At 39.5% G+C, this 25,536-nt stretch overlaps 1 protein-coding gene across 1 annotated transcript; it reads right to left on the bottom strand.

The window, feature by feature from the left end:
- Positions 1-3,543: 3,543 nt before the first annotated feature.
- On the bottom strand, positions 3,544-25,536 carry LOC117293405. The gene is made up of 4 exons (XM_033775727.1): positions 25,354-25,536; positions 7,931-8,039; positions 6,738-6,875; positions 3,544-3,614 (listed from the first exon to the last, which is right to left on the bottom strand). Exons 1-4 carry the CDS (start codon positions 25,524-25,526, stop codon positions 3,570-3,572), a joined length of 465 nt encoding a protein of 154 aa, XP_033631618.1. The 5' UTR covers positions 25,527-25,536; the 3' UTR covers positions 3,544-3,569.

Below are 25,536 nucleotides of genomic sequence, written 5' to 3' on the forward strand. Positions count from 1 at the left end.
ACATACTCGGTATATACGGTAAGGGTCCATATACAGGACGATATCATTGGGCCGCACTAATGTCAGACAACTCGTCCGTCGGACAACTCGAAGGTTCGGATAACTCGACACTTGAGACAGCTCGACCGTTCGGACAAGTCGACGGTTGAACGTCAATGGTCGACCTCCGTTAATGGCCGGCATGTGAGGTCCCCGCCACAGCCATCCGTAAACGTGTCTTGGTCCTGTGTCGAGTTGTCTCAAAGTTGAAATACCGTCCGTCGAGTTGTCTGAACTTTGGCGCTGTTTCAAAGTCGAGTTGTTCGAACGGTCGAGTTGTTTGCAGACGAGTTGTCTGAACGGGTACCGGTCAACTCGGTCCCAAGCCAACTCGGTCCCTGGGGAAGACGGGGAAGGGACCGGAGGGTAGCCTAGACTTGATGACAAGTCGTTAGGCGCTGCCTACTTGTCTGCCTTTCATGCAACAGTCACTGTCCAGTGCGATGTTACACATGCAACAGTCGTAGGTAGCGCGAGGCAGCTCTAATTGCGACTGACTGTTAGTATAAATGTAACGGCTCCCACTGAAGTACAAAGTTTTTGAGAATGAAATAATTTCTCACTTAAATATTTGAATTAAATTTGAGACCTCAGCTGAGGTCTCCAAGTACCTAAAAGCACACAAATTGTGTGACAAGGGTGTTTCTTCTTCTCTTGAAACTTCTATGACCAATGGGCCATATTTTTGACCGCGTGAGGGCGCTCTCAATCACTTCCGGGGGTATATTCATTCATACGCAAAACAGTTTTTAAAGATTGGAACACATTATAACCACAGACATCTAATCCATCACAGACAATAAGACTTTAAAAGGAGCTGTTATAATCCACCTCTAAAGCAAATTGAAACTACGGCGCAACAAAAGTGACCGAACGCCTATTAATTTGTGCAGGGCGAATCGCGTGTACCCCCGGAAGTGATCAAAATACTATTTATAGCGCCCCCGCGCGGTCAAAAATAAGGGGCATTGAGTTCAAATTTTCACAGGTTTGTTAATTTATGCTTCTACCTCCTCAGATACACAAAGTGAGAAGCCTGGTCTTTGACAATATTACCAAAGAAGTCCAGTGCCTTTAAAGCATAGGCCTATTGCGCCAACTAGCACACAAATATAGGTATTTTGGAATTTCAAATTGTGGTCATGAGAAACATACGGAACAGTATAAGGGAATGCTGAGCATCACAAAACACTAGTTTTTCTGGTGATGGCACCGGATTGGGACTTGAGTCAAGTCTAACTGCATGGCAAATTCAGACTGAAGCTAGACTTTATTGAGATTGCGGTATTCCTCTGCATCAGCCATTAAAAATGCCCCCACAGATGCTATCCTGCGCACCAACTCGCAATGGACGGAGGTTAATCTAACCATAGGAGGGCACTAACTCAGGCAACATTGTTTACATGAACAATTATGGTCAACATGACAGCCAAACCATGTTAAATCTCTATGCTTTAATGGTAAATTCTCTGTTAATTTTAAATCACCATTAAAGTGAAATGGTCACCTTTTTTCAAAAAAATAAACTTTGCTTACAAAAACCCCCCAATCTATTGGAGCTTTGGAAGTGCCAACCAACTTGTTGAGATCATAGAGCAAGGATTTTGAGATGCTGGGTTAATTTGACGACACTGGACACTATTGGTAGTTGTCAAAGACCAGTCTCCTCACTTGGTGTATCTCAACATAGGCTGTGCATAAAATAACACGAATAAGATCTTGTTACGAAATTACAGTATGAATAATTAAAGTTGAACTTTGATATCATGTACACGATAAAATCATTTCAGTATCGTGTTTTTTACTTCATTAAAAATTACAAAACAGTCCTGCTCAAAACTTTTTAAATTTGAGAATAAACCCACCTCTTCTTGAAACTACACTAGATGTCTTTAAAAATATTACTTTTAAAGGATACTAATCTTTAAAGGTTTAAAGAACAGTTCTCACTTGTTGATCCCAACGTCACTTTTGCATGACAATACCAATTTTTTGTACAAATTTGGGCACAATTGGTAAGTGAAGTTAAAGGAAAATATTGAAAGAAAATGACAACCTATTGCTCCAACTATACAAACACTTGTGCAGTTTTCAAGCGAGGTCACAAAGGATTTTCAGCCCACCCTCTTCTCTAAAATCAAGTCTCAAGTAATAATTGTGTTGTTTTCCTGAGAAGTTAACAGTCAAAAAGTTTATTTTATCAGAATATTTGGAAGGAACATCATCTTTCAGTCACTTGAAAGGAAATGTCATTAGATATTGTAGAAGGTCATATGTGGTGATAACCAATTTGGAAACTTTGGAATATAACTGTTTCCTCCCCACTCTTTGTCCTGCGTTTTTAAAACAACAAAAACTAAAGGTAATGCCGGGCTGCTGTAATGTAACATTAGATGTTGCCATATCCACCCCCAAATACTGAAATTTTCCAGTAGCTTCAGGTGTGGAAATTAGAAAAAGCCAATTTGTAAACAAAACTGCAAAATGTTAATAACCATAGAAAATACAAGCAAACCTCGTTTAAAAAGAACAAAAACAGATATTGAAAGTACGTTGAACATAAGTCACCTCACACAACCTAACTCTTCTTTCGTCATGCACCAATTTCTTTTCTTTTCATCACGATGCAAATTTGAAACTCACAAATCCTGAACTAAGCACCAGTGGAATCAAACCACTCACATTTGCTCTCATGGTAGTAGTACAACAAAATTGCTGCTATACCAAGAGAACTGTGTGTCAATCTGAAGTGCTTTGTTTAGTTACAAAACAGTGAGTAACAACAGACAAATTTGAAACATGTTTATGGGCAAACAATTGTGTTTTGTTTAAAGACCAGTAGGCCTAGACCTTTATCATGATGCCTCTATCTTTATCTTGGTCTTGTTCCTCGTATCAAATAATAATATTGAACGCTAATCATCATTTTGCAAATAGGAACCAGACTATTTTGTTCTTCCAGCCTTGGTTCGGTAACATTAAAATCAATGGGAGAATTTCAAGATGGCTGCACCATGATAAAGGTCTATTCTCACCTGGTGCATAATAATATATGAATAAAATAACAAATCTGTGAAATTTTGACTCAATTTGTCATTTTATTTGCAAGAGAATAATGAAAGAAAAAATATTCTACTGCACAAACTTGTGTGGTTTCAGATGCCAAATAAAAAGCTTCATCAGACCTGAAGTGAGAAATGTTACTTTACAGGGAGCTGATTCTCAAAATGTTTTACGTTATCCACGGCTCTGCATTGCTCGTTACCAAGTAAGTAAGTTTTTATGATAGCAACTATTTGAGTAGTTACCAATAATGTCCATAGTGCCTTTAATTTACAACTTCCAGTGGAAGAGCATTGTAGTGCTCTACATAGTAGGAATGCTATAGGCTGATGTTGTTTTGCTACCTTCTTCCGTTATGCATGTCATGATGGGCATGTGCAATCTGTATCGGGGCGACTTCTTTATCAGTTTAGTTTGGATACTTTGCAGTGAGGGAAGATGGTTGAAACAGCAGTCAGCCTAAACTTTCAGTCCTTTGGTCGAGGTTCAAATTGATCCTTGTCAAAGTGCACCTGTAAACAAATTGAACAAAAACATAACCATTAATAAATATATTTGAAGGAACAACATGTGGCCACAAAAGATTCTGAGAAAATGTTTTATCTTTTCCAAAAACTCAAAAGATAATTAAAGTTTACCAGAAATGGTCAGTTCACAAGTACAGTATTCAGGCTTTGATGATTGATTTTGAACAAATAAGTAAACTTGTTCCACTAAATATTCCATAAATTGTGTATATTCAATGTCAGAGACAGCCATTTATGCAGCAGATCATACACCACCATTAGAAATATTCAATAATGTTTTTAATAAGGGAATCAATGTGTGGTGAAGAGGTTTTCAACTAGTGGTTTAATCCCAACGAGGCCTGGTTCTTGATAATTTTACCGAGACGAAGTCAAGGTAAATTATAAAGAACCTGACTCGGCGGGTTTTAACCACTAGTTGAAATGAAAACTGATTCAATAACTTTGATTCCCATTCATAAATACCTTTTCGGTCAAAAACATCATCACTTTTTGGTCAAAAAGTAAAATAAATGCAAAAATTATAATTGTTAAATGATTTCTTTCAACACAACACCCCTCCAGCTATGAAATGGAAGAGCCCTCCGCCGCCCTGGTGTAAGCTACTGGCACAACTGTTTTAGCCGTTGCTCTCGACCAATAGGAATGAAGAAACTGTCTTATAAGAACAGGTGCAAGGTCGCTTGTCACGCCCATGAATTAACACTTTTTACCGGTCATAAACAAAGGTTTATACATTCCCACGTGACGCGCTCTCCACCAATAGGAATAGCGAAACTGTCTGAGGTATTTATGAATGAACAATCAATATTTTACAATGTTGTATGTGATACTGAATGGGTTAAATTTTAAATGGTTGGGAGTTGAACAAGGATAACGTAATACTAGAGCGGAATTTGAACCAACGACTTCCGGATATCCTTGTTTTGGGGTGCCAGTCATGTAGAAGCCATACAACCAAAAACTGCCTTTTAGCCTTGGACCCAACCCACATTGGAAGCGGCAACAAAGGGATCACCTTATTGGAAAGGGACTATTTGTTTTCAATATCAAACAAGGGAAAGGGGTGCATGGCTTCTGACTGGCAACTCCCAATTTCTCAATTTGTAAGGATTCTGAGGATCACACATCAGAAGTTCCACCCAAATGTTATTTAAAACAAAAAGTCTTTATGTTTAAAATTCACAAAATTATGTATGTTTACAAACATAATCCTTAACTTGGAGTGATCATGTGTCAACAATGTTCTATTTTACTCATACCAAGATGTGTACAGTGACACCTTTGGTATCTTTCAACTGCATGTTTCAGTGGCTTGCTGAACAAAACCCTAATGCTAAAAGTGGTCTTAGAATATGAAATGCATTGTTCAGGAGTTCGGTACAATGTTAACCATCACCTGTCTTCAATTGCTGTGAATTTGTTGTTGAAGGTTTATTTATAAACGTACACAGTTTGAATACAATGACAGTAGAAAGCTTCCCTTGAAATTTTTACTGACTGAGGTGCTGCAGTTTTATGAGAAATGAGTAAAACAAATAATTTTTGTCCCATTTTAGCATGTTAAATAGTATTAACCAGTTATGCTATGTTTATGGTATAATATCAAAATTGGTTAATGGGTTTTTACATGCTAACATAATTTCTGAGAAGAAAATTTTGTGACTTGTTTTACCAATTTTTAAAAAATTACAGCACTTCAGCGAGTTATATTTTATGAGAAGCTTTCTATCATCATTATCTTCAAACCCTGTAAGTTTAATTAAAAAAATGGCTGGACCTTTTGAAAATAAAATTGATGCTTCATCCTTGTTCAGCATTTTTAACTCGATGTTGAAAATTTGTTTGGTCATTAATCTGTTTTAAGATTTGATTTGGTTCGCTTTAGGGAGGTCTGATATTTTGAGCATGACCTTGCCTCACAGTAAATGAAGTACACTTTTCATCTAAAAATCTTATTCTCATAAGATTCGTACACACTTCTTAAAAGATTCTTAAAAAGACATTCTGAAAATCTTTAAAATTATTTAAGGTTTCTTACAAGTTCCTGGTGTAATTCTTTTAAGATAGATCTTACTAATTTACAAATAAAATACTTATAAGAATTTTATAAGACTCTGATAAGATTCTTATAAGACTGCTCAATGCAGGTTCTTATAAGATGTTAATAAGATTCTTATATGTAGGTTTCTTAAAAGTATCTTATAAGAGTATTTCATTGACCAATCACAGCCACACAAAGCATAGCCTTGCCTGTAGTGTCATTTTGGGTAACAATGATGAAACCAAGGCTTAAACGTTGAACAAGGCTAACAGATATAGGTTAGAGCAGTGGACACTACTGGTAATTACTCAAAATAATTATTAGCATAAAACCTTTCTTGGTGACGAGTAATGGGGAGAGGTTGATGGAATAAAACATTGTGAGAAACGGCTCCCTCTGAAGTGCCATAGATTTCGAGAAAGAAGTAATTTTCCACGAATTTGATTTTGAGACCTCAGATTTAGAACTTGAGGTGTCGAAATCAACCATCTAAACGCACACAACTTTGTGTGACAAGGGTGTTTTTTTCTTTTGTTATTATCTCACAAGTTTGATGACCGATTGAGCTCAAATTTTCACAGGTTAGTTATTTTATGCATATGTTGAGATGCACCAACTGTGAAGGCTAGTCTTTGACAATTACCAATAGTGTCCACTGCCTTTAATATCACACTCAACTGTTGCTATCAATTGACCATCAAAAAAAAGTGTTTCAAGTTTACTTTAAAGGGACACGCTGCTTGGGTAAGGCAACTTGGTGCATAAAAAGTTATTTTTTTTTAATGAAACGCAAATGGTAAGAAAGATATTTTATATGTAGAATATTATGAGCCACAAGAATATGCCTCCAAATCGTGTGGTTTCCTTTAACTTTGCAAAATTACATGTTCAACCATTTTGTGGAGTACAAAATTTGACCCCACAAGCTTACTAGTCCCGTTAGTCGCGGGGCATAATGTGCATAGTTATATTCTACTTTCAACCATATGCATTTTATAAACGGTTACAAGCCCTTTTCACAAGATCAGTTATATTTTGAAGTTTAAATGAGAATGTAGTCTCACCTCTATTTTCTCTATGAGCAGATAAAAAGCAGGAATATAAAAACAGAATCCTTTTCTTGTCTTCTTCCTTCCTAGTAACTCGGTGATGATGAACCTTGAAATGTGACCTGAAAGTAACTTAGCTAACCACTGTGGATACTGGGGGATGGAGGACACATTATTTTTTAGTTGGCCTTACAGATGAGAACATGGGTCGAATATGTAAGCCATTAATAAGCAGAAAATACTGCTTTCTTAGACAAACATCTTTGCTGGGAAAAAATAATGCAGTATAAGTAGGGCACCAGTCACAGCAACGTGACTTATGATTTGATTTGGTTTGCTTTATGCTTATCTAGCTCATGCATACTATTAAGTCTGATAATTGTCTTACTGAGCATGACCCTGCCTCAATGTCACAACGATTGGACCTCACAGTAGATGAACTTTTCATTTAAAAATCGTATTCTCATAAGATTGTTATACACTTCTTACGAGATTCTGAAGAAGAAAAAAAACATACGCAAGTTTCTCAAAAGATCCTGGTGTATTTCTTTTACGATCTCACTAATTTACATATTAAATACTAGTAAGAATCACATAAGATTCTTATAAGACTGCTCAATAGACTCTAATAAGATTCTTATAAGACTGCTCAATACAGGTTCTTATAAGATTCCTATAAGTTTCTTATAAGTTTGTTATAGAGTATTTTGTGAGGGAAGTAAGCCCTGGTCCATTTTTTCATTGACCATACACAGCCACATAAGCATAAAGCCTTGCCTGTAGCGTCGTTTTAGGTTACAATGATGATGGCATAAAAGTGAATCGCGGCAAACAATATATAGGTTATTATCACATTCTTGTTGCTATCAATTGACCATAAGAATGAAGTGTTTCAAATTTACTTTAAAGGGACACGTTGCCTGGGATTGGACAAGTTGGTGTTTAAAAATAGTTTTATTTTAATTTTTGTATAATATGCATATGTTAAGAAAGATGTTTTAGAAGTAGAATACAATGAGCCACAAGAATATGCCCCAAAATTGTGTAGTTTTTCTTTTACCTCGCAAACTAACATGGTCAATTATTTTGTGGAGTATAAAATTTGCTTAGTTATATTCTACTTTCAACACTATGCATTTTATAAACGGTTACAAGCGCTTTTCATAAGATCAGTAACATTTTGAAGTTAAATGAGAATGTTGTCTCACCTCTATTTTCTCTATGAGCAGCAAAATAGCAGGAATGTTAAAACAGAATCCTTTTCCCGTTGTCTTCTTCCTTCCTAGTAACTGGATATGTTGAACCTTGAAATGTGACCTGAAAGTAACAAAGAAACAATAATTCTCATTAAAAACCCTCTCGTTAGCGACAAACTGCTGATTTGGTCAATGTTTTTTCTTGGCACGTACTGTCATTTGCCTAACTTAAAACACACCTCTGCCCACTGTTCTAAACAGGGATCGGCACGGGAAGCCGGGCAGTAGGAGTTTGACTAGGAGAGGCTATTTGAGACGCTGGCCATTTATAGAATGTTTCATGGGTGAGAAGTGGTTCAATACTTCATACATTCCTGGCCATTCCTAGCCCTTTGACCCCCACGATAAAAGTAAACGTGTTTTGCATCATTCACAGAAAATTAATGTGGTATCAAATATGACTGAACATGCCATGGTAAAAAAATGTTTACTTTTGGTATCAAAAGTTTGACTAGCCGACTCTAGTAAAAATTGGTTCTTTGAGAACTGTTTGCCATTGTACCGGTAACTCCTTGAGTCGGGCAACAAATCTGATTAAAAGACAGTCAAAAACACGACAACATTTAACTTTATTTAGTTACACAGGGTTAAGAAAAGGGGAATGATCAATAAACCGGCACAATCTACACACAAACACAAAAATTAAAACATAAAACATAGGTAAAAACTGTTAAAACAAGTAATTGAAAAAAGTTTCTTAAAAAAAAAAAGCAGCAAGAGAACGCCAGTCTACCTACTAACCACTGTAGGTTCTCTTGGTGGATCGAGGGGACTTCTCGCTATTAACGTCGCTAACTCGGAGTGAGTTTTAATTATTTTTTATTATAATCCCATATTCTCAAGCCCTCGCATCATAGGGTTTTGTTAGGTAGAGTGCCAGTCTACCTACTACCGCAGAGTAGGTTCTCTAATGGATCCAGTGGACTTCTAGCTATTAACATCACTGCCTCCGAGTGAGTTCTTATTCAATATATTCCCATATCGCAAGTATCATAGGGTTTTGTTAGGTAGAGTGCCAGTCTACCTACTACCGCAGAGTAGGTTCTCTTAGTGGATCGAGTGGACTTCTCGTTCTTAACTTTACAGAGTTAAGTGGAATGAACAATTAACCGGCACCATCTGTACACAAACACACAAAAAATTGTTGTTAAGGGAAATAAAAAAAAAGGCAAAAACTGGTAAAAACATGTCATTGAAAAAACAAACAAGATTCTTAAAAAAAATAAATAAACAAGAGATTGCCAGTCTACCTACTACCCACTGTAGGTTCTCTTGGTGGATCGAATGGACTTCTCGCTATTAAGGTCACTGCACCGGAGTGAGTTCTTATTCCTTCAATATATTCCCTTATTCGCAAGTATCATAGAAACTTGTTAGGTAGAGTGCCAGTCTACCTACTTCCGCACCGTAGTATAGGTTCTCTTATTGGATCGATCGGACTTCTCGCTCAGAACGTCACTGCACCGGAGTGAGTTCTTATTCCTTCAATACAATCCCATATTCGCAAGTATCATAGAAACTTGTTAGGTAGAGTGCCAGTCTACCTACTTCCGCACCGTAGGTTCTCTTATTGGATCAATGGACTTCTTGCTATTTAGGTCACTGCACCAGAGTGAGATCTTATTCCTTCAATATATTCCCATATTCGCAAGTATTATAGAAACTTGTTAGGTAGAGTGCCAGTCTACCTACTTCCGCACCGTAGGTTCTCTTATTGGATCGATCGGACTTCTCGCTCAGAACGTCACTTCCCTGGAGTGAGTTCTTATTCCTTCAATATATTCCCATATTCGCAAGTATCATAGAAACTTGTTAGGTAGAGTGCCAGTCTACCTACTTCCGCACCGTAGGTTCTCTTATTGGATCGATCGGACTTCTCGCTCAGAACATCACTTCCCTGGAGTGAGTTCTTATTCCTTCAATACAATCCCATATTCGCAAATATCATAGGAAATTGTTACGTGGAGTGCCAGTCTACCTACTACCGCAGAGAAGGTTCTCTTAGTGGATCGAGTAGACTTCTCGCTATTAAGGTCACTGCACCAGAGTGAGATCTTATTCCTTCAATATATTCCCATATTCGCAAGTATCATAGAAACTTGTTAGGTAGAGTGCCAGTCTACCTACTTCCGCACCGTAGGTTTTCTTATTGGATCGATCGGACTTCTCGCTCAGAACGTCACTGCACCAGAGTGAGTTCTTATTCCTTCAATATATTCCCATATTCGCAAGTATCATAGAAACTTGTTAGGTAGAGTGCCAGTCTACCTACTTCCGCACCATAGGTTCTCTTATTGGATCGATCGGACTTCTCGCTCAGAACGTCACTGCACCGGAGTGTGTTCTTATTCCTTCAATATATTCCCATATTCGCAAGTATCATAGAAACTTGTTAGGTAGAGTGCCAGTCTACCTACTTCCCCACCGTAGGTTCTCTTATTGGATCGATTGGACTTCTTGCTCAGAACGTCACTTCCCTGTAGTGAGTTCTTATTCCTTCACTACAATCCCATATTCACAAGTATCATAGGAAATTGTAACGTAGAGTGCCAGTCTACCTGCTACCGCAGAGTAGGTTCTCTTAGTGGATCGAGTGGACTTCTCGCTCAGAACATCACTTCCCTGGAGTGAGTTCTTATTCCTTCAATACAATCCCATATTCGCAAATATCATAGGAAATTGTTACGTGGAGTGCCAGTCTACCTACTACCGCAGAGAATGTTCTCTTAGTGGATCGAGTAGACTTCTCGCTATTAAGGTCACTGCACCAGAGTGAGATCTTATTCCTTCAATATATTCCCATATTCGCAAGTATCAAAGAAACTTGTTAGGTAGAGTGCCAGTCTACCTACTTCCGCACCGTATGTTTTCTTATTGGATCGATCGGACTTCTCGCTCAGAACGTCACTGCACCGGAGTGAGTTCTTATTCCTTCAATATATTCCCATATTCGCAAGTATCATAGAAACTTGTTAGGTAGAGTGCCAGTCTACCTACTTCCGCAGAGTAGGTTCTCTTATTGGATCGATCGGACTTCTTGCTCAGAACGTCACTTCCCTGGAGTGAGTTCTTATTCCTTCAATACAATCCCATATTCGCAAATATCATAGGAAATTGTTACGTGGAGTGCCAGTCTACCTACTACCGCAGAGTAGGTTCTCTTAGTGGATTGAGAGGACTTCTCGCTATTTAGGTCACTGCACCAGAGTGAGATCTTATTCCTTCAATATATTCCCATATTCGCATGTATCGTAGGAATTTGTTTCGTAGAGTGCCAGTCTAGTGAGTCTACCTACTACCGCAGAGTAGGTTCTCTTATTGGATCAATCGGACTTCTCGCTCAGAACGTCACTGCACCGGAGTGAGTTCTTATTCCTTCAATATATTCCCATATTCGCAAGTATCATAGAAACTTGTTAGGTAGAGTGCCAGTCTACCTACTTCCGCACCGTAGGTTCTCTTATTGGATCGATCGGACTTCTCGCTCAGAACGTCACTGCACCGGAGTGAGTTCTTATTCCTTAAATACAATCCCATATTCGCAAGTATCATAGGAAATTGTTACGTAGAGTGCCAGTCTACCTACTACCGCAGAGTAGGTTCTCTTAGTAGATCGAGTGGACTTCTCGCTATTCAGGTCACTGCACCGGAGTGAGTTCTTATTCCTTAAATACAATCCCATATTCGCAAGTATCATAGGAAATTGTTACGTAGAGTGCCAGTCTACCTACTACCGCAGAGTAGGTTCTCTTATTGGATCGATCGGACTTCTCGCTCAGAACGTCACTTCCCTGGAGTGAGTTCTTATTCCTTCAATATATTCCCATATTCGCAAGTATCATAGAAACTTGTTAGGTAGAGTGCCAGTCTACCTACTTCCCCACCGTAGGTTCTCTTATTGGATCGATCGGACTTCTTGCTCAGAACGTCACTTCCCTGGAGTGAGTTCTTATTCCTTCACTACAATCCCATATTCGCAAGTATCATAGGAAATTGTTACGTAGAGTGCCAGTCTACCTACTACCGCAGAGTAGGTTCTCTTATTGGATCGATCGGACTTCTCGCTCAGAACGTCACTGCACCGGAGTGAGTTCTTATTCCTTCAATACAATCCCATATTCGCAAGTATCATAGGAAATTGTTACGTAGAGTGCCAGTCTACCTACTACCGCAGAGTAGGTTCTCTTATTGGATCGATCGGACTTCTCGCTCAGAACGTCACTTCCCTGGAGTGAGATCTTATTCCTTCAATATATTCCCATATTCGCAAGTATCATAGGAATTTGTTAGGTAGAGTGCCAGTCTACCTACTACCGCAGAGTAGGTTCTCTTAGTGGATCGATCGGACTTCTCACTATTGAGCTCACTGCACCGGAGTGAGTTCTTATTCCTTCAATATACTCCCATATTCGCAACTATCATAGGAATTTGTTGGGTAGAGTGCCAGTCTACCTACTACCGCAGAGTAGGTTCTCTTAGTGGATCGAGTGGACTTCTCGCTATTAAGGTAACTGCACCATAAAGAGTTTGTATCCCTTCAATATATTCCCATATTCGCAAGTATCATAGGAATTTGTTAGGTAGAGTGCCAGCCTACGTCTACTACCGCACCATAGGTTTTCTTATTGGATCGAATGGACTTCTCGCTATTAATGTCACTGCCTCATAAAGAGTTTGTATTCCTTCAATATATTCCCATATTCGCAAGTATCATAAAAACTTGTTAGGTAGAGTGCCAGTCTACCTACTTCCAATTCGCTATTAACGTCACCGCCTCATAAAGAGTTTGTATTCCTTCAATATATTCCAATATTCGCAAGTATCATAGAAACTTGTTAGGTAGAGTGCCAGTCTACGTCTACTACCGCAGAGTAGGTTCTCTTAAAGGATCGAGTTGGAACAACCTGTTTTGGAAATAAAGTTTTGTTAACATTACATAAATGATAACATAGGTAACAGTGTATAAGATATGTAATGCCCGCCTAACTAGAACCGACCAATTCGCTTAACTGCAAAGAGCGCTCCATACATCAAAGAGCCTCGTCCTGATTGACAACAAAAAGAAAACAGTTAGTAACCAAGGAAGACGACGGAGCTTTGGATCCAGGCAACCTGTTTAGGAAACAAAGTTTTGTTAACATTACATATATGATAACATAGGTAACAGTGTATAAGATATTAAATGCCCGCCTAATTAGAACCGACCAATTCGCTTTGCCGCGCAGAGCGCTCCATACATCAAAGAGCCTCGTCCTGATTGACAACAAAAAGAATACAGTTAGTAACCAGGGAAGACGAGGGAGCTTTGGATCCAGGCAACCTGTTAAGGACATAAAGTTTTGTTAACATTACATATATGATAAGATAGGTAACAGTGTATAAGATACTTAATGCCCACCTAACTAGAACCGACCAATTTGCTTTGCCGCGCAGAGCGCTCCATACATCAAAGAGCCTCGTCCTGATTGACAACAAAAAGAAAACAGTTAGTAACCAGGGAAGACGACGGAGCTTTGGATCCAGGCAACCTGTTTAGGAAACAAAGTTTTGTTAACATTACATATATGATAACATAGGTAACAGTGTATAAGATATTAAATGCCCGCCTAACTAGAACCGACCAATTCGTTTTGCCGCGCAGAGTGCTCCATACATCAAAGAGCCTCGTCCTGATTGACAACAAAAAGAATACAGTTAGTAACCAGGCAACCTGAACCGATCGATACCCTTGGCCGCGTAGAGCGCTCCATATACGAGGGGCCTAATGGTTGACACCACTAAGAAAATGGTTATCAGTGGTCTAAGTTCATACGTCCATGGCCATTAATAGATGAGGTGGGTGACTTCGGCATTCCCAAAGTGTCGTGGTTGGAGAGGAGAACGATCCATAGAAAGTTAGTTGATGCTATGAAAACAGATGACTGCGATCCATAGAAAGTTAGTTGATGATCAGAAAACAGATGACTGCGAGGAAGAAACAGTTCTCTAACAACGTCATCACCACGTAGGACTCAACAAATAAATCAAATTAAAAGTAATTTATTCTTAATGTTATAAGGTGTTACATTCACAAGATTACAGGAATACCAACAAATCAGTAAGCAAATAATTAAGCAGTTGTATAAAAATGAAGAAATAACCCAGGGTCATATATAAAAGAGATTGGCACAATGTGTTTTTTATTGTTCAATTTACTGATGACATAAATATACTGTATTAGAACCAAATAAAATGTTTATTTAAAAGATAAAACAGTGGATAGAAAAAATGCAAAGCGAAGACAATTTAAAAATACATGGATATTAACAATGTTAAAATTTGTCTGAAATGCGAGTTCAAAATTTTATTTCACTCTGTCAGAACCAACCCACAAAAACTGAGCAGTAGAGACTATTGAAGAGTGACAGTTACAAGGTTGCAAAGTTAACTGACCACCATCTGCGTAAACAAGGTTACAAAGTTAACTGACCACCATCTGCGTAAACAAGGTTACAAAGTTAACTGACCACCATCTGCGTAAACAAGGTTACAAAGTTAACTGACCACGATCTGCGTAAACAAGGTTACAAAGTTAACTGACCACCATCTGCGTAAACAAGGTTACAAAGTTAACTGACCACCATCTGCGTAAACAAGGTTACAAAGTTAACTGACCACCATCTGCGTAAACAAGGTTACAAAGTTAACTGACCACCATCTGCGTAAACAAGGTTACAAAGTTAACTGACCACCATCTGCGTAAACAAGGTTACAAAGTTAACTGACCACCATCTGCGTAAACAAGGTTACAAAGTTAACTGACCACCATCTGCGTAAACAAGGTTACAAAGTTAACTGACCACCATCTGCGTAAACAAGGTTACAAAGTTAACTGACCACCATCTGCGTAAACAAGGTTACAAAGTTAACTGACCACCATCTGCGTAAACAAGGTTACAAAGTTAACTGACCACCATCTGCGTAAACAAGGTTACAAAGTTAACTGACCACCATCTGCGTAAACAAGGTTGCAAAGTTAACTGACCACCATCTGCGTAAACAAGGTTACAAAGTTAACTGACCACCATCTGCGTAAACATTTACATTTTTTACTGTTCAGCTAGATAACGTCCGTCGATATATCGTTAACACTTAATACACAACATTTTTTTGAGATAGATACCGCGGATGTAAAATTTTAAATCATATCGAAATATAGAAAATGTTGATATATCACAATTTGTTCAATACTATCGACAATTTTGATTAAGCGAAAACCAGGCATGCAAATCTTCAGCGGAATTTGTTTTCCCATTGGTTGCGTGTACTGAAGCTAACCGTTTGTCTGGCTCCCCCAGCATACCCTTATAAATACAAAAAGGCAATAAAAAATACAGGAGCCAGACTGAGCAGAAAATAGTGTAGAAGGTATGCTAAACGAGGAGAAATGTGTCCTAGTTCCATAATGGGACCTTTTACGCGTCTGGTTCCCCCTCAATTCCCTTATACATCGAACAATAACAACACTACAGAGCCAGACTGTGCAAAAATAGTGTTGAAGGAATGCTCATTGAGGATAATCAGGTCCTAGCCCCATAATGGGACATTTGTGTTTTAGATACACTACCCGGCGGGAGCCGGAGCATGCCTCATGCAGGGAACCCCGCGCGCCGTTACCTCTTCGCCTATAGCAGGCTGTAGCGCCAATGGTAATCACGTCTTTTTCTCATTGTAAAAAAAAAAATAGGTCTAACAATAAGTGCGAAGGATGAACGGCGGTGACATCAGGGGGCCGTTGCCCCCCCCACCACATTTGAAAAGTGTCAATTTGGCCCCCCCCTTACTTTATATTGAGCTTTTAAAAAGAAACAAAGGTTTTGCTGACAACCCTGTTTGTTTTTAAATATATAATACACATCTTAATATTTTTGAAGATAATCTTATTCAAACAACAAAAAACACCAATTTACGCCAATCGTAGGCACGTCGATTGGTCAGTGCGCTGGTTTGTGCGGTGTGAGTGTGTCCCGCAGATGGCCACGCCATACACCGCCACGCACAATGTGTGTCTGTGCATACTACAGTACACTGCCCCGTGTACAGTTTACAATTTCATCAATGCAGAGGGTTGGTTTATAAAGCCATTTTATCAAAACGTTAACATTTACATGAATATTGAGCCAATAAAAGACTGGCATTTCCTACTGACTAGGTATTCAGTACGAACATCTCTTGACATCCCAAGGTTATAAAAATATCCAAGGTGACCCAATAAAGCTTATTTCCATTGGGGTCCCAATGAAATACCTAATGTGGTCCTTAAAGTACACACAGCACAGAGGTACACCGCGCAGAGCAGCAGGCTACTATCAAGTTGTCTATAAAATTACTATCATTAAAAATATAAACAGGGCCTATAGTCGTTTTACATTTACAAATTGAAACAGACGATTGGAACCAAATGTCTTCACTGACATTTAGCAAACTGACTCAAACAAGGGAGTCTCTTTATGAAGAAACTCATGTAAACCAATTTACGCTTATAAATATTAACAGCGACTTTTATTTATTAAATAAGATATGTAGACCAACAAGAACATGTTTGCACCAATGACCGTGGTAGAACAAATTTATTATCCACTGATAACAGTTCCTTAAAAACATCCCACAATATCAATCAATCAATTAATGAACATTTATTTTTCACGTCGACAATAACAATTTAAGCATACACTAGAAAACAATTATTGATGAACATAAAACCGAAGGACGGATGCAATGTATAGAATTTGAAGAGAATAACTACAGAAGTGAATGTGATTTCAACAGACAGACAAGGACTTTGACAACAAGGACAAAAAACAAAAGCAACCAAAAACAGAAAGAAAAAGAAATGACACGGACCAGACTAATCAATTATAACAATTATCGACACCACAGTCTTTGTACAATTAGTGTATATACTACAATTACATACCTTGCTGAGAACAACACTTTGATTTGGTTTGATTTGAATTTATTCTGATAAAAAACATTTCAAAATACAAACACAACAATAGGAGAAAAGACGATGAAATAAGATAAATCAGTTTAGAAACACAATAAAAATAGGACACAAAAATATACAAGGATAACCCAATAAAGCCAATATCTGTGGCTTATTTCTGTTTGGTCCCTATGAAACACCCAACTTGGTGCTTAAATTACACACAACACAGAAGGACACCGCGCAGAGCATGCCAGGCTACTATCAAGTTGCCTATAAAATTATTATCATTAAAATGTCAGTAGGCCCTATAGTCGTGTTATATTTACAAATTGAAAACGGCGATTGGAACCGAACGTCTTCACCGACACTCGCATCCCTTTCTACAACACCATAGTAAGCGCATACACAATAAGTGAATGTTAAGGTTTATAAAAATATAATTAGTTTCATTTCAGTACCCGGAATTATGACGATTGAAACCTCAACAAGATGTCACACTCGAGCCCCGACATCGGACGCAGCCGTAGCATATCGCCGGCGGGAAAAGGCGCTGCAAGCATACCCTATTTTGCTTATCGCCAAATTCTGCGCTTATAGCCGTTCAACCTTTTTTATGTACATACAAATTGCCTCTGATGTAGTGCTTTTCAAAGGCGATTTTTGTTTACAAATTGACTCAAAAAAACAGTTATAAATTTATAAATATTAACAGCGTCTTTAACTTCACTTGTAGTGTAGTATATTTCGCGTGGGATGGTAGACAATAATCCACACACTGTGCAAAGGAGCTGCCATACTGGAAAAACGTTTTATTAACTATACCTGGGAATGCAGGTCATGGTGTGACCTTTGACATGAGCTGTATGCAAAGTAGACAGTACTTAATATTTATGAGCTGGGTGTAACCAAGTGGGCCAAAGCAAATATATCACAATTCCTCCCCACTAAATATGAAGTTGCTTTCAATGTTCAACAAGTCCGGTAAAACAAATAATAAACAGTGATCCATTAAATGTAGGTAAACAACAGTTCCAAACAACTTGTTTGAGTGAACATCCAGAAATGAGTAAAGTCCATTAAATATCAAAGTAATCCATGGCAACATTTTTGTTTGTTGAATAAAACACCTTAACTTTGACTTTAAACAAAATCGTCTTCTTTTGTTTGGTTTTTATGTGCAGTCAGTTATAAATTGAGTTTATCAGGAGGTTTATGTTCGCGTGCGGGGTAGCGACGTTCAACAACATGTGGACTACCTGACATGGAAGGTTTAGTAGGTGATGACGTTTCACTAGGTTCAGTAAGGTCTGGTTCAACTGGTGTTGGTGTAGGATTGTCCATTTCCGATGGTACGATCTGTGGTATGACATCATAGGGTACAGGTACATTGAGATTAGGGGGTTTCCCAATGTGCGAGTCGAGAAGTTGGTCAATATGGCGGCGCCAGATCATGTTTGGACCGACACAAACTTCATAGGACACAGGTCCAGTGCGAGCATGTACCACACCAGGTATCCATTTTTGATTGCCTCTGTAGTCGCGAACAGAAACAGTTTGACCAATGTGAAACTCACGCGTTATATTGGCAGATGTGTGTGACGCAGTCTGATCCATTTGCTTGTTGTTGACATGGCGACGGACATTAGGCTTTAGAATATCCAATCGTGAACGAAGGTTTCTCCCCAAGAACAACATTGCTGGAGATTGTCCGGTCGTGCTGTGTGGGGCACTCCTGTATGCAAACAGAAAGTTAGCCAATTTGGCTGCTGTGGAACCCTTCTCCCCACTCATTGATTTCAGCGCTTGTTTGAAGGTTTGAACGAATCGTTCAGCGAGCCCATTCGTAGAAGGGTGGTACGGGGCAGATGTAATATGCTTTATCCCGTTACGCTTCAGAAATGTTTGAAACTCGTCCGATGTAAACTGTGGGCCGTTATCGCTGACTAACTGCTCTGGCACTCCATTCCGTGCAAAAATGCTGCGTAGAATTTCAATTGTGCGCGTAGAGTCTGCAGATTTCGTACTCACAACCTCAGGCCACTTGGAGTGGGCGTCCACAACTACAAGAAACATTTGGCCAAAAAATGGGCCGGCATAGTCAATATGAATACGCTGCCATGGTGTTGTGGGCCACTCCCATGTGTGGAGTGGTGCTGACTTGGGATTGTGCTGTACTTTTTGGCATCCAGCACAACCTTTCGCAAGTAGTTCAATGTCGTTATCGAGTCCGGGCCACCACACATATCCACGAGCGAGATTTTTCATTTTGACAACTCCCAAGTGACCCTGATGCAACTCAGCGAGAATGGTCTCACGTAGTTTTAGTGGAATTATCACACGTAATCCCCACATAAGACATCCATCGTGCAGTGAAAGTTCATTCCTGCGTACGTTAAAGGGTTTAAGTTCAGCGTCATATGTGTTCGGCCATCCTTTCATGGTGAATTCACAAGCTTGGGAGAGCACAATATCGCGAGCCGTTTCTTTGCGTACTTGAGCACTAGTGACTGGCATTTTCTCCAGCTGAGACATGTGGAGAAGATCATCCGGGTCAATGTCTTCAGTCCGAACCTCAGGTACTGGCAGTCGCGAAAGTCCATCCGCATTACAGTGCTTAGTGGTGTTCTTGTATTCTATTTCGTAGTCGTGACTAGCAAGAAAAAGAGCGTATCGCACCATACGTGATGCTGTTGTCGTGGGAACACTCTTAGCAGGATGAAAGATGGAAGTGAGTGGTTGATGATCCGTAACCAATGTAAACTTCCGTCCCTGTAGATAGTTATTAAACTTTTTGACACCCCAAACTAGTGCCAAAGCTTCCTTGTCAATTTGAGAGTAATTACGCTCAGCAGAGGAAAGCGTGCGAGAAGCGTACGCAATTGGTCGCTCGGTGTTATTGGGCATTACATGCGACATGACAGCGCCCAATCCATAAGGCGAAGCATCACAAGCTAACTTTACTGGCAAGGCTGGATTGTAGTGTGTTAGCACTTCATCAGATGTAATCAATGTCTTAGCAACTTTGAATGCCTTATCACAACCAGGGGTCCACGCCCACTTGCGATTCTTCTCTAGCAACTGGTTAAGTGGATGTAACACTGTTGCCAAGTCAGGCAAAAAACGATGATAATAGTTAATGAGTCCGAGGAACGAGCGAACCTGACTAACATTCGTAGGAGGTGGAGCATTGTTGACCGCTTGTATCTTTTCCTGGGTCTTGTGTAATCCCTGGGCATCAATTGCATGCCCACAGTAGATCACCTTCTTCTTAAAGAACTCGCATTTCGACTTATTAAGTCGCAGTCCGCGATCACGCAGGACCTTGAGCACTCTTTCCAAATTGTGTAAGTGCTCTGTGTCATTGCGGCCAGTGATTATCATATCATCCAGGATGCACTGTACCCCTGGAATGCCCTGCAAAATTTGTTCCATTGAGCGTTGCCACATTGCAGGGGCCGACGACACACCAAACGCTAGGCGGTTCATTTTGTACAGTCCCTTGTGAGTGTTCAAGGTGAGTAAATTACTTGACTCCTCATTCATTACCATATGAAGATAAGCCTGTCTCAAATCAAGCTTACTGAATCGCTGACCTCCAGCAAGTGTCGCGAAAATATCCTCAATCTTTGGCAAGGGATATTGTTCAGTCCGTAGATTAGCGTTTAGAGTCACTTTAAAGTCTCCACAGATGCGTACTCCGCCACTTTTCTTTGCGACGGGCACAATGGGTGTTGCCCATTCACTAGTCTCCACTGGTGTAATTATGTTCTCACGTTGAAGCTTAACAAGTTCTGCTTCAATTTTAGGCCTAAGTGCATACGGCACTTGTCTAGCCTTCAGGAAAACTGGTTGAGCATTCTCTTTAAGTATGAGGTTACCTTTGATACCTTTAAGTTCTCCAATTTCTTCTTTGAAGAGCTCATCATACTCCTCAAGTAAAGCTGTCAGCTTAGCTGTAGTGTCAGTATGATTTTCCACAGACAGTGACAAAATATTTGGCCAGTCCAACTTAACGTGTGTGAGCCAGTCGCGTCCTAATAGCGCTGGTCCTCCACGGTCGACAACGTATAGCTCTCCACAGAATTGTTGTCCTTGGTAGGCAGTACTCACATGCAACAAACCAACTGGTGTTATTTTCTCACCAGTGTATGTCTGAAGTTTCATGCGGGTTGGGTGCAGTTCCAACTTGGAGAATTTGTGCAGATAATCTCCCTTTGAGATGATTGATACTGCTGATCCAGTGTCAAGTTCCATGCGCAAGGGTGTACCATTAATGGATAGTGTCACCCAAATGGTACTATCTTTGTTCTGGTCCAACTTGTTAATGGCCAGTCGCCCGACAAACATTGACGAAGCATCCTCATAATTTTCTGTCATTTCCACTGACTTCATAGGTTTTGACTTTTGTTTCCCCTTCCCTTGCTTTGGAGTGCCACGACTGGGTTGTTGGTCAGATTTTGATCGACACGCTGGTCGGATATGTCCCTTTTTGTTGCATTCATGGCATGTTGCATCCTTGAAACGACACTGATTCGGGGAATGTCCCGCCCTTCCACAGCGAAAACATGCAGTGGAAGACGTTGGTTTCTTTGACGCAAATTTATGAACGGTTGACTCTGGTTTAAATTGCTGTTGAAATTCAACTGCGTCCTTTGCTGCAGCTTCCATAGCTGTAGCAATGTCAATGGCTTTCTTGAGTGTGAGCTTTGCCTCTGCAAGCAGACGTTTAGTGATGTTTCCGGCTCGTAGACCACACACAAGACGATCACGAAGTGCATCGTTAAGATAGTCTCCAAATTCACAATATTCGGTCAACCGCCTCAATTCTGCAAGGTATGCAGTGACAGACTCGCCTTCCCGCTGATCACGCTTGTGGAAGCGAAATCTCTCTGCAATGACAAGTGGTTTGGGGGCAAGGTGCTTCCCCAAAATGTCAACCAATTCTTTGTATGACTTGGTGCTTGGTTTTTCCGGAGCGAGAAGATTCTTCAACAGTCCATAAGTTTTGGGCCCAATTAAACTAATAAAAGCAGGAACCTTTTTGTCCTTGATGTTATTGGCCTCAAAATACTGATCTAAGCGCTCTACATATGTATGCCAGTCCTCCTCGGAACGGTCAAAAGGGTCGATCCTACCGATGAGTGCATTCACAGACGCCATAGTTCATCGGAAGGTCAGTCACATAACACGACAGTATAATAAGTACGCTACACGAGTTGGCAAACAACAACGGAAAGTCAATGTGTATATGTACATACCATCGTAGAATTTTGGCAGAATTTACTCTCAAGAGTTCTCCTTAGCATAATCTTGCACCAATGAATAACAAGACAAACACTCCTTATTAATAACCATAAGGTTTAAAAAACATCCTCGTCGCCAGTTGTAGTATATTTCGCGTGGGATGGTAGACAATAATCCACACACTGTGCAAAGGAGCTGCCATACTGGAAAAACGTTTTATTAACTATACCTGGGAATGCAGGTCATGGTGTGACCTTTGACATGAGCTGTATGCAAAGTAGACAGTACTTAATATTTATGAGCTGGGTGTAACCAAGTGGGCCAAAGCAAATATCACATGTAGACATACAAGTACCAATGTTTGCACCAATGACCGTGGTAGAACAAATTCATTATCCACTGATTACAGTTCCTTAAAAACTCTCACAATATTAATGTCATACCCCGCCACGAACAACACTTTGAATTTATTTGAATGTTAACAATACATACACAATAGGAGAAAAGACGATGGAATAAAATAAATTAACTAAGAACACGTAAAAAAATATCCTAGGATAACCGAATAAACCATTGGGATGTCTCTGACTACCCATCTTGGTCCTTAACATACACACGGCTCAGAGAGAGACACCGCGCAGAGCATGCCAGGCTATTAGTAAGTTGCCTATATAAAATTACTTTCATTAAAAATGAGATAGTCGTGTTATATTTACAAATTGAACCAACGTTTGGAACCAAATGTCTTCACCGACATCCAGCAATAATTTTCATTGACATCCCTTTCTACAACACCATGGTAAATATGTTTACCACAAGTTCATAAGTATATAAGAATACACTTAAGTTTCATTTCAGTATCCTAAATTATGACGATCGCAAACCGCGACGAACACAAAAATATCCAAGGATAATCCTAAGCCAATATCTTGGGCTCCTATGAAATACCCAACTTGGGGCTTAATAAAGTACACACAGCACAGAGGGAGACCGCGCAGAGCATGCCAGGTTTACTATCATTGACTTGATTTGATTTGATTTTAATTTATTTGGATAAAAACATGTCAAAAATACATACACAGCAATTGGAAACAGACGATGAAATAAGATAAATTAATTTTGAACACAATAAAAATAGGACACAAAAATAAACAAGGATAACCCAATAGTAAGCCAATATCTTTGGCTTATTTCCGTTGGGCTTCTATGAAATACCCAACTTGGTGCTTAATAAAGTACACACAGCACAAAGACACCGCGCAGAGCATGCCAGGTTTACTATCATTGACAGAGCTTGATTTGATTTGATTTGATTTGAATTTATTTGGATAAAAACATGTCAAAAATACATAGACAGCAATCGGAAACAGACGATGAAATAAGATAAATTAATTTCGAACACAATAAAAATAGGACACAAAAATATACAATACAAGGATAACCCAATAAAGCCAATTTTTATCTTTGGCTTATTTCCATTGGGGTCCCTATGAAACACCTCACAATTGGTCCTTAGTATTTATATAGCAAGAGGGACACCGCGCCGAGCATGCCAGGTTTAGATTGCCTGTAAAATCACCATCATTAAAAATGTCACTATACTTAAGTCGTCATGTCGCGGATACATGATGTATACGTATAAATATGTCGTGCTAATTTACAAATTGAAACCAACGATTGAAATCGAACGTCTTCACTGACATTCACATATCCCTATAGATCTACAACACCACAGTAAGCACGTACATGTATACCATATAAGTGAATATTATACACATAATGAATGTTTATGAGTGCAATGGTGCGAATATGTTCATGAGTTGAAAGATGGAATGTTTTATATAACACCCAAGCAGATCCTTGCCATTTGATTGGAGGATTGTCCGTCACGTGATAGCAAATAAAAGTACCATTGCACGCTGAGTCACTCGCCGTGCTTTTTCGTTCCATCCGAAAAGTACCATTGCACGCTGGCACGCTGCCAGCGTGCAATGGTACTTTTCGGATGGAACGAAAAAGCCGAGTAAAAACATCACTGCGTGCGCGTGTCTTTGGTAACGCACCAGGTGTTACTGCAAGAAGGCATAGTAAAATTACTAGCATTAGAACATAGAACATTCCATCTTTCAACTCATGAACATATTCGCACCATTGCACTCATAAACATTCATTATGTGTATACTATTCAACGAGGCGGAGCCGAGTTGAATGGAACATTCCAGCTTTCAACGAATTAACATATTCGAACCATTGCACGAATGAAAAACATTCATTATTTGTTTTATATAACATCCAAGTAGAACTTTGTCATTTTGATTGAAAGAAACAACTTTCAAAACAAACGATTTCAACTGTAGAAGCCGAATGCTAGTAATTTTACTATGCCTTCTTGCAGTAACACCTGCTGCGTTACCAAAGACACGCGCACGCAGTGATGTTTTTACTCAGCTTTTTCGTTCCATCCGAAAAGTACCATTGCACGCTGGCAGCGTGCCAGCGTGCAATGGTACTTTTCGGATGGAACGAAAAAGCACGGCGAGTGACTCAGCGTGCAATGGTACTTTTATTTGCTATCACGTGACGGACAATCCTCCAATCAAATGGCAAGGATCTGCTTGGGTGTTATATAATATACACATAATGAATGTTTATGAGTGCAATGGTGCGAATATGTTCATGAGTTGAAAGATGGAATGTTCTATTCAACGAGGCGGAGCCGAGTTGAATGGAACATTCCAGCTTTCAACGAATGAACATATTCGCACCATTGCACGAATGAAAAACATTCATTATTTGTTTTATATAACATCCAAGTAGAACTTTGTCATTTTGATTGAAAGAAACAACTTCCAAAACAAACAATTTCAACTGTAGAAGCCGAATGCTAGTAATTTTACTATGCTTTCTTGCAGTAACACCTGCTGCGTTACCAAAGACACGCGCACGCAGTGATGTTTTTACTCAGCTTTTTCGTTCCATCCGAAAAGTACCATTGCACGCTGGCAGCGTGCCAGCGTGCAATGGTACTTTTCGGATGGAACGAAAAAGCACGGCGAGTGACTCAGCGTGCAATGGTACTTTTATTTGCTATCACGTGACGGACAATCCTCCAATCAAATGGCAAGGATCTGCTTGGGTGTTATATAATAAGGTTTAAACATACTTATATTCCATTTCAGTATCCGGAAATATGACGAGTGAATCCTCCACAAGATGTATGACGTTCGCACTTGTCTTGAAACCCTGCCGTCGAATGAAGCTACAATCCCGGCCACGATGCTTGGGCCACCCTTTCCTGATACAACAGTTCCCTGTGCACTTCCCATTCACATTCATATTCAAGATA

This window comes from Asterias rubens, chromosome 1 (assembly GCF_902459465.1).
Source record: "Asterias rubens chromosome 1, eAstRub1.3, whole genome shotgun sequence".
NCBI lineage: Eukaryota > Metazoa > Echinodermata > Asteroidea > Forcipulatida > Asteriidae > Asterias > Asterias rubens.